The sequence below is a fragment of the Aplysia californica genome, unplaced genomic scaffold, assembly GCF_000002075.1.
Source record: "Aplysia californica isolate F4 #8 unplaced genomic scaffold, AplCal3.0 scaffold00459, whole genome shotgun sequence".
NCBI lineage: Eukaryota > Metazoa > Mollusca > Gastropoda > Aplysiida > Aplysiidae > Aplysia > Aplysia californica.
Window position 1 is genome coordinate 590,118 of NW_004797729.1, and position 11,046 is coordinate 601,163.

Here is an 11,046-nt window from a genome sequence, read left to right on the forward strand (position 1 = left end):
CCCCCGCCAACCCAACTCATTCCCACCAAATCCTTTCTCCTCACCCACACTCAAATAATCCAAAACCACGTCCACGTCCCCATCCCATCCATCCGACCCCCGCCCCAATCCCGCCCACCCACTCTTTCTCCAGTGACGTGTTGGCTCGACTACGAGGTAACGCCATGGATGCCACAGTAGCCACCCTGTTCTGTACTGGAGTAATCAACTCTCACAGCGCGGGGATCGGAGGAGGTTCCTTCTACACTATATACCACAAGTAGGCCCGGAACATACATGTATTAGCAAAACACACAAGAGCACTCGGTACGGAAACCACACCAAACCACACTGGGTGCTCTGGTGTGGTTAGCTCCTTCTTTCGTATAAAAAATATATCGTCTCTATCGCCCCTCCTTCTTTTTTGTGCTTGTTACTCTCTTGAAACATCTCTAATCTTCGTCACTTACATGACCTTATTGTGTTGCAAGTGCCGTAAAACTCTTACTAAAACTAAAAACATATTACCGTTACCTTCATTCATCATTGCCATATGTCGAAATACAAGCTTTTGGAAAAGAATTTTAAAACCCGGTTGAAGTTCGGGTATGGGTATACAAAACTTTTACTTGGTCACCTAAATTCGTTTCTTCTTTTTAAGATGACCAATTGATGCGCATCATCACACTTAACAACTTTCTTTATTTAATTTGTTTTCTTTTCGAAATTCTGCCACAGTACAAATGTTGAATGACGTTGACCACATGCCCCCCTCCCCTCCCCCAATCCCTAAAAAGACAAAAATATAATTCCCTATTATAAAAATAAACCTGGTACACCTGTGAATAGTAACCCAATCACTCACCTACACCTTCCTTGATTCAAAACATATTCACCATGACTTTCCTTTGAAGTATATTGGGGAAGTCAAATTTTAAACGAAAGGGCAGGGGGAGGGGGAAGTAACACTTGGGTAATTTACTTCCTCTATATTTTACAGCTCAGGCAAAGCTGTATCATACATCTTGCATATTGTCTGTGACCACACAAAAGGCCATACATGCCCCCCTCCCCACCCCACCCCTCCACAAACACATCCCTCCTCGTCCGCCATTCCCTACCCAGGTTGAAGTGTAAGGTTTTAAACCAACTTATATATAAATATATATATTAAATAAATATACATGTATATGTATATATATTTGTTTAAAAAATATATATATAATATTTTATAAATACGTGTGGTATCGTGGCTAAATTAAGCAAATGCAATAAATTACAAGTTATATATATATATATATATATATATATATATATATATATATATATATATATATATATATATATATATATATATATATTCATTTATTTATGTGTTTCTTCATTTACTTATATATCTCAACGTCTTTTATGTCCATTTAAGAATGCATTTATTCTGCGAGTGTTAGAGTGTGATTTTTTATAATAATGACCAAAAAAAAGTGAGGTTTCCAATGACACTATCGAACTTTGATGGCCATTTTCTCGTCAATTATACCTCTGACACCACTCATGTACACAAACATACACTTAATTTCGCAGAAGCACGCACGCACGCGAGCACACACGCACACACACACACACACACACTAACATACACACTCACACACACATGTACACACAAGCACACACACACACACACACACACACACACACACACACAAACACGTAGACACAAGCACACACGCACGATCGCACGATCACACGCACGCACGCACAGATACTCGCACCCCCCCCCCCCCCCCCCACACACACATGCACCCATGAACCGCCTTCCTCATCACATAAGTTTGCATAAACATTTTAGACTCCAGAAATAACAGTCGGCTGATAGGCGGTCTGAAGAATTAATTAATAACCCATCGAGTTCGCTCAGGTGTGATCATCTAAACACTTTCAGATCGACTAATATGTCCATTTTGTGCAAATCGTCCAACCTGGAGAGAGCGACATTTTAATTTTAACGATTATGTTATCGATCACACCAGCGTTGGACACGTTGTTTAAACATACATTAGTATCAATTGTCTGTTCTATTTCTTAAATAAATTATTATGTCTTACACTGTTTGGAGCTTAAAATTTCGATACCCTATCCCGTCAGAAATAGAGAGAATGGAAAGAAAATAAAGAGTTGTTTCTGCTTTTTAAGGCTTATTTGTAGTATATTTGCTTTTTGTTTTTGGGGTGGGGATTTTTTCGGGGGATGGGAGGGGGTGTTTTTATCTTTTGTTTTTGTTTTGTTTTTTGTTTGGTGTTTTTTGGGGGGAGGGGTCGTTTCGGTTTTCTTTCTCTTTGTTTGTTTGTTTGTTTTATGTGAAGACTATAATAGTAATGGGCGACATGTTGCTTTCTTCACAGGTCCAGTAATACTTTCTACAATGTGATCAGCCGTGAGACGGCACCAGCTGCCTCTACGCAGGACATGTTCCAAAGTGAGGAGAATCAGCCCAAGTCGCTTCTTGGTGAGTACCACCCGTCTTTCTGCCGGCCTGCCTATCCTTCTGTCTGTCTGTCTGTCTATCTGTCTATCTGTCTGTTTGCCTGTATGTATGTCAGCCTGCGTATTGATCGATATAGAGAGCAGCAGGACGGAGGCAGTTTATTAGGGTAACATGTATTTAAACTACCACACATAACAATTAGAAATACAAATTTACATCTTTCACACGATGCATATGGTTGCCGACCTTTCTAAGTTTCAGATAAAGACCACAGAAGTAAGAGTTGTGTTAAGTTTGTTTCTTCATTGAGAAAGACTTAACTCCTCGATATCTCCCCTCCCCCAAATCCTCAAATAAAATATATGAATAAGTAAACAAAATAATGAAAAACAAAAACGCCGTCAACAACAAGAACCATAACTCTTCTCCTTCACCCAGGTGGAATGGCTGTCGGAATTCCCGGCGAGGTGCTCGGCCTTTATGAAGTTCACCAGCGATTTGGCACCGTTCCCTGGAAGAGTCTGGTCATGCCATCAATCAAACTTTGTGAGGAAGGCTTTCCGCTGACCGAAGCCACACACAATGTGATCTCTAGAATTCCGGACAAGACTAAGTTTGCGTAATAATTCTTCTTGTGGAATTTTTTTGGGGTTTTTTTGTTATCTGTTCCGTTTTTTTGTGGGTTTTTTTTCTTTTTTTGTTGTTGCTGCAGTTGTTGTTGCTGATGCTGCTGTTTTTGTTGTTGTTGTTGTTGTTGTTGTTGTTGTTGTTGTTCTTGTTGTTGCTGATGTTATGGTTGTGGTTATTAGTGATGGTGGTGGTACTGGCTTTTTGGATATGTACGTTTTTGGTTGCTGTTTTCTTTTCTTTTTTAAAAATTCGTTTTGTTTGTTTGTTTGTTTCATTGATGTCGTTTTTCAATTTTTTCCCCCTCATTTATTCAATATTTTTGGAAGGGAGGGGGACATATTATGACACTGTCCAAAGGTTAAAGCTAAGGACTACTTCAGGCCTCCCTTCGGAACTTACTTGACCTACTACATATTATAATTCTCCGTGGGACCAACAAAAAAGTAGCCGGGATGTAATTCGCGAAAAACTGTTATAAGAGAATGAAGTAGGCTTACAAAATCAAAGAAGTTGATGATTTTTTATGTCATATTTAAAGTCCTCGTCTTTAATATTGTGTGTGTAAGTGTGTGTTTATATGTATAAATATATATATTTGTATGTGCGCGCGAACGCGTGCGTGTGTGTGTGTGTGTGTGTGTGTGTGTGTGTGTGTGTGTGTGTGTGTGTGTGTGTGTGTGTGTGTGTGTGTGTGTATTTGCGTGTGGCTTGAGGGAGAGGTCGTTCTTCTGATGTTCTCCCCTTGATTACTGTTTGTTGTCGTATTTTTAAAATTTTGTTTTAGTACACTGTAATTCTGTTCCTAGTGTCAACTTTCTTTCGTTTTTCTCTATGATGACGTTGTAATTGCTGCAAATTTTGCGATGTAGATCATTTAGAGGCGGGTTTCCGACGCTGTTCGTCAGGGCTAACCCAGGTTTAAAGGGATACATCCCAGCAGAGAGACAGAGATAAAATTGAAAAAATAAATGTCTCCAAACTCAGGATTCGAACTCGGGTCTCCTATGCGCAATAGCGAAGGGAATAACCGCTACATCACAGACGCCGGTAGTAAATAATACGATAACAATAAAATTGTACAGAAGAAAAAGAAACCATTGACAACATTATAAACCCAAATTAACAATCCAGAATAGGGATTTTAGTTTTAGTTTTAGTTGAATATTTACGGAACTTGCAACAAATGTGCCCGAAGATTTAGACTACTAATAGTAACATACACAGAAAAGATCGAGGAGAGATACTGACGATAGATTATGTTTGAGAGGAAAGAAGGAACCTACCACATGGGAGAGCCCGCCAATCACTAATGAAAAGTATGTTTTAGTTGTTGAAGTTGTACAAACACCTACAATAACAAATATAATAATATATTATTATTATTATTATTATTATTATTATTATTATTATTATTATTATTATTATTATTACCATTTCTGGCATCAGGGAAACGTTTTTTTAACACTATTTTCAAGTAAAAAATGCAGGGTTATTGATTTTGTTTGTTTGCTTATACCAGGCCTTACTTCAATGCCGACGGGAGTCCAAAAGCGGCTGGTAGTTTGATCAAATTTCCAGAGCTCGCCCGGACGTTTCGCACCATCGCTGATGACCCTCTCTCCTTCTATAACGGAACTCTGGCGGCTGATATTGTCAGTGATATAACTGATGAAGGTAAGGCGTAGTCGTATTAGTTTGTTTCATGAGGTTTGTTTGATCTAATGTAAGAGTATTAAAAACACACTATGGGACACACGAATAGGCCTAGATAATTTCTTTCGAAAGTACATCCCCATCGCAATCCTCATCCCCCACCCAAAACGCCCTACCCACTCCCTCCCCCCAAAAAATTAACAACTGGTACACTCCCCCCTCCCTCCCCCTCGTCAACCCTCCCCAAATACACATACACAGGCAGTGTGTGGTTTTCTTTTTCTTGTTCTTTTTTTCTTTTTTCTTTTTTTTATGGGGGGGGGCTTTTGTACTTTTCTTTTTTTTTCGTTAGTTCGTGTTTCGTTTTGTTTGGGGGTTTTTAATGGGCGGAGGGGGTGTTGGGGACTGCTCTAAATGAAACAAATATCTCAGTTGCCAGTTTGTTGATAAAATGATTTTATCGAAAAAAATGCAAATTCAAGAAAAGATGCCACCCCCACACTACACGGGTTAGGCGAATGTCAAGCACCTGAACAACATGCTGCAAGTCGCTGGACTACGTCCATAGCACAGAGGACTCCCACCTAGGACCTTGAACATACTTAACTATGGCTTTGTTACATTGTTACATTTACAACATGGCTAGGAGCAGCAAGAATAACAGACACCACTGCAGCAACGCAAGACAGAATGAAGTGGAGGTCCATGATCGCCCACGCCAGTCGGCAAGGCACCGGATGATGATGATGTTACATTGTACTGTCTTAACTCTTTAACAAACCAACATGAGTGCTTGGCGGCTGCTCTGGGGCGGTTTGTTCCTTCTCTCCTATCAAACATGTATCATCTCTATCTCTCCTCCTTCTTTTTGTATTTGTTACCATCTTATAACACTTCTAATCTTCTGCTCTTATATGACCGTATTGCGTTGCAAGAGCCACAAAACTCTTACTACACTACACTAAACGACGCTGCTTTTACATACATCCGATCAAAAGCAGATCACAAGCAATGTTGCAGCACATCTAGAAGTACCATAAACATAATGAGAAGCACGAACTTACATGTTTCATAATATGCACTTTGCTGTCTGTCTTTTTTAGATTGCAGAAAAAGTATGTTTGAATTTAATTGAAAAATAACCAGCATGGAGAGCGAAGTAGCCTAAAACAGTACGTTTTCAAGCATTGTTGAATAATAGGAATGGCTGTCCTTAATGAGTTAAGAGTTTAACTTTAAATTTTTAATTTTCAGTGACTGATTGTTTGGCTGTTTGTCTATATGTGGAAACTTGCTTTCAAGGTAGAAATACTGACTGAAGTGTCGTCTTTATTTGTATTGATTGTAGAACGAGCTACTTCGCAAACTGAAAAAAAGAGATTAATTTGCTTCGTTATTTTCAATACCCCCCCCCCCCCCCCAAACGGGCACATAAGGAAAACTGCCTATATCTTTCAGAGAAAATTCAATTCTAAAACAAAAGCATAGAACTGTTCCAACCAAATTAATAAGTAAATGCTTATATATTATTTTGTGCACATTCAGGGGGTATAATCACAATAGAAGACCTGGCCAACTACAAGCTAACAACCTCGGCCCCTACCAATATAAGTCTGCCTGGGGGGTATCAAGTCTTCTCAACACCTCCGCCAGGTAGTGGACTGGTCCTCAGCTATATTCTTGGAATTTTATCCGGTGAGTGATTCTTTATTTTAGTTATAAGATGATGGTGATGATGATAATGACGATGATGATGATATTTTTTTATTTTTTTAAAATCAAGTTCCTGAAGAATCCCACAGGGCGAAACGTTGAACATATTCTATAAAGTTAAACAAATTCAACCATTTTTTACAACGTGCTTCCTCAAATGATGATGGTGATGTTGATGATGATGATGATGATGATGATGATGATGATGATGATGATGATGATGATGGCCAGCATTTGTTTTTGTTTTCGATACTATCCGTAAAACAACTTTCTTTAACAAAGTGCACACTGGTCGGTCCGATATTCCGGCCGGACCCGATCAAGCAAAGCTGACAATCAAGGGATGGCTCTGGAGATAGTCGATGCAAAGTTCTTCAAAACTCACTTAATGCAGCCCTGTTTCATGTACAGTCGAGCACGGATATCTCGACACACCTCAGGGATGGGCATTATGGTAGTCGTTTGTTTTTCTTGTAGCAGCACAGTGTCGTTTGTCTTTCGGTTAAAAATTGTATGTTACTTTATTCATCCACATTTTCTTGAGATCAGTACAGTACGGTGTATTGTACCCAGCAGTCAGTATAACGAACTAGGCGAGAAATCAATTCCGGAACCGATTCCCGCAATTAGTGTAATAGAAGAAAAATACTGATTCTTTTTTAGGTAAACAAATGGTTAGCAATTGCTTTTTTCCTTATTTTTAAAAACATTTTGATACCTTGCTGAAATCAAGGTTACCCTGAATCCTCCTTAAGTGGCTATAGACTTTGGAGTCTCAGGAAGGTTTCAAGATTCGGGAATCTGCGGTTATCACTGGAGTCAACCTTTGGGGGCTTAACGTCCTTCAGCATCAAAGAGTCTGTATTGATTCGTTTTTTCGTTCATTCAGTAAATCGATAGGTTGTTTTTATTATCTCTTTGGGCAACTGTTTCGTCTCTTTGTTTGTATTAATATGCTATGTCTTATAGTTTCAAGCTTTATAAATCAATTATTTTAACTACCTTCTCGCTCTTTTGTTTGAGCTATTCTTTGTTTTCTGAACTCTCAGGATATAACATGGACCCCAGCAATATTGCCACGACTGAGGAAGAAATACTTACATATCATCGTATTGTGGAAGCCTTCAAGTTTGCATTCGGCAAGAGATCGGAACTTGGGGATGACCGTTTCCATGATAATTCAGAAGTAAGCGCGATAACGGACACGTAAGCAAGCTAATGCAGAAGTAAGACACACGTATAAGTGACCCCCCCCCACACACACACACACACACACACACACACACACACACACAAACACACACACGCACACACTCACGCTCGCACGCGCGCACCATACACCCACACACAAAATCCCGTCGAAAAAATACGAGTCCAAATCAACTGGAAATAAACGATTGTGGTGTTAGAACCATAGGTATTTAAAAAAAATTGTTTTACTAGCTACCAGGTTCATGGCCGTTGTGATGGCTGTTGGCAAAAAAGTTTTTTTTAAATTGTTAAATCATTTTAAAGAAGGGGGGGGGGGGGGGGAGCGAAGGGGCTTCTATTGTTTTCAGCAATAAGGAGTTTTTTTCGTGACGAGATGCCAAAAACGTTTGATATGTTTTAACAAAACTTATAGTGAATGCAAGAGTGGGTAAGTGTGCTTGTGTCAATGTTTTTTTGTCCAACAAAAACATAATGAAGTTGTAGGCCTGGTCAAGGGTCTAATGGTTTAACGGGCTTTGCTATAATTTTTTACCGTGGGTATTTTCTGGTGCTCACATGTGCAGCACATGTGTTGCATTTGGCTTAAGGCTCGTCGCTCAGATTGGTTGACTGATGGATTGGTTGGTTGATTTATGATTGATTGATTGATTGATTGGTTCATTGATTAATTGATTAATTGATTTATTGATTGGTTCATTGATTGGTTGATTGGTAGATTGACCTATTATTAATTTATGCATTTGCCTAAAGTGTTGGATATCAACGGATACCGTTTTACTCATACTAATTTTCTTTACGTCTGGGTCTCAGAACGCAGTCAACATGACGTCACGGGCTGTCTGTGAGGAGATCAGGCAACGTATCAGTGACGAGAAGACGCACGACATCGAATTCTATAACCCAGCCTTCTCCGTGGCCAATGACAGCGGTACTGCCCACATCTCCGTCATAGACGGTGAAGGGAACGCAGTGTCCGTCACGAGTACAATTAACACTTAGTGAGTCATCACGCCTCTGCTTGTCTGCTGTTTTCCCCTAAGTTTGTTAGCTTTCGATCTGCTTATCTGTCGAGCCTGCTCTAAGACCGAGTCACCTGTCCAAGACAATCACGTGTACAATCGCCCACTTCTCACTTCCTTGTTTGCGTTTAAGTATGATTGTGCAACTGTGTCCAAGACGCCCAGCTGTCTAAGACAACCACTTTCCTCTTCAATAATAGGTGGCCATCTTGGGAAATATCTGTTGTATTTTAATATGCAGGTGGTTACATTATACCATTGGATGTCCTACTTTGTGTTGTTTTGTTTCTTCCGTTTTTCCTCTGTCTTTTCTATCTGTCTAGGTTGCATTTTTCCACTACTAACTGGCCATTATTGTGTAGATGTGCTTCTTTTACTAAAGCAAACGAACAAACATACAAATTAAGTTACTTGATAATCTGTCCTTCTGGCACCACTGTAGATTTCTCCCAGATCAAAATACAAGTGAAATCCCGTAAGTCTGCCTACTGCCTCTATGTCCAAACTCTAAATTGCCGTAACTGTATCAAACAATATACTTTTCTTTACTCAAAATACAAACGTCAAAAGTCTGCATCCAGTTTGCTTGCCTGTCTGCTTTGCATTTTTTTCCAGCAGTAAATTGCCGTTTTTATATAATGTGCTTCTCTTTAGTCAAATACAAACCGTGTTTCGAAAGTCTGTCTTCTTTCTGTCTATCGTGCTTTTTGTAAGCATTAAACAACTATTACTGTATGTTTCTCTTCTGTCAAAATAGAAACTCAGTCTCCAAAGGCTGCATTTTTCTGACTTGCTTTTTAACAGGTCACACTGATCGTTATTGTATCATTATATCAATATCCTTCTCGTCATTCAAAACACAAACCCAGTTTCGGAAGCAAGGTCCGCGGCTCGAGGACTGGTATCGTGTTCAACAACGAGATGGACGATTTCTCCACCCCAGGAACTGTCAACTACTTTGGCCTGCCCGCCTCTCCTGCCAACTTCATCCAGCCAGGCAAACGTCCCATGTCCTCCATGTGTCCAGTAATAGTGTGGGACAACAACGAGCAGAGGGTCAAGATGATCTCTGGTGGTTCCGGGGGGACAAGGATCACGACTGCTAATGCTTTGGTGAGTGAGTTTGGGATATAGGTAATAATGGCAATGGTTCCTTACAAGAAATGTTGGGCGAGAAGGTGTTCTTTTTGTGATTGGCGCTTGTTATTGTAGTTGTTCTTGTTCTTGTTGTTGTTTGTTTCTTCTTCTTCTTCTTCTTCTTCTTCTTCTTCTTCTTCTTCTTCTTCTTCTTGTTCCGGTTGTTATTGATGCCACTGTAGCTGTCCATGTTTTTATAACTGCTGCTGCTGTCGCTGCTCTTGATGCTGTTGCTTTTTTGTTGTTGTATTTTCAGTTGTAATTTATTAGCTACTGATTGACAACACTATTGCTTTCGTAGGTGTTGTGAGCGCTTTTTGATTGTGTAAATAAACTCAATAAAGTGCAAAAGTCGCCATTGGTATGATTAGGGCAGGAAGTGGGAGGAAGGGAGATTCCTTGTCTTATTTATTTGTGGCAGTTGATTTTGTCAGGGGGTTTTGAGAGCTTCTTCCTGCTGTTGTGTTTGAAGAGGGGGGAGGGGGGTTCGTAAAATTATTTTATGTAAACAAACGGGTGGCCGCAGTGAAATTTGAGAAATTATGCTCTTTTTCCGTTTGATAATCTGACAAGGTCAGATCACACAACTACTAACCTCAATAATTTGAAGAAATAAATGAATGAATGAATGAATGAATGGATGAATGAAAGACTGAATGAATGAATAAATGAATGAATGAATGAATGAATGAATGAATGAATGAATTAGTAGTTGCATGAATGAATTTAAAAAATAATTAATTAATTAACTCATAAACATACCAACAGATAAACAGATAAATTTGGATACCTCATCACATTTCTCTCCTCTGTAAAAACTTACAGTCATCGTAATATTGTAATTCATCATTCACCACATATTTATCTTTAGAGTATCATTGACGTCCTCTGGCTGGGTATGTCCTTGCCCGAATCCATAGACAAGCCTAGACTCCACCACCAGCTCGTTCCCAATGCTGTACAGATGGAGAACACTTTCAGCAAGGTAATGGATCTCAATCTCAATTCTTCAGTCTCAACTGTTTTTTAATGTATGAGTTTTTCGCTTCCATTAGCACATTTAGATCAATAGAATTAAGAGGTGGCCTTCCGAACCCGGGTTCACGGGAATGCGACATCCAAGTACAAGGACCGAGATACTCGATACGTATTTTCTCCCCACCCGGGTCTCTGCGAGCGAAAGAGAAGTGCCTAACTTTTACACTACAGACGCTAGCACCC

General features: G+C 39.6%; 1 protein-coding gene across 1 annotated transcript in view; it reads left to right on the forward strand.

The window, feature by feature from the left end:
- The window catches only part of LOC101847444 (glutathione hydrolase 1 proenzyme), a 21,674-nt gene that overhangs the window by 8,535 nt on the left and 2,093 nt on the right, over positions 1-11,046 (forward strand). The window contains exons 4-12 of the mRNA XM_005105227.2: positions 134-259; positions 2,379-2,482; positions 2,900-3,080; positions 4,611-4,765; positions 6,290-6,439; positions 7,507-7,643; positions 8,480-8,667; positions 9,558-9,801; positions 10,697-10,810. Of these exons, the coding sequence (XP_005105284.1) occupies positions 134-259; positions 2,379-2,482; positions 2,900-3,080; positions 4,611-4,765; positions 6,290-6,439; positions 7,507-7,643; positions 8,480-8,667; positions 9,558-9,801; positions 10,697-10,810 (1,399 nt within the window). The remainder of the gene's footprint in view (positions 1-133; positions 260-2,378; positions 2,483-2,899; positions 3,081-4,610; positions 4,766-6,289; positions 6,440-7,506; positions 7,644-8,479; positions 8,668-9,557; positions 9,802-10,696; positions 10,811-11,046) is intronic.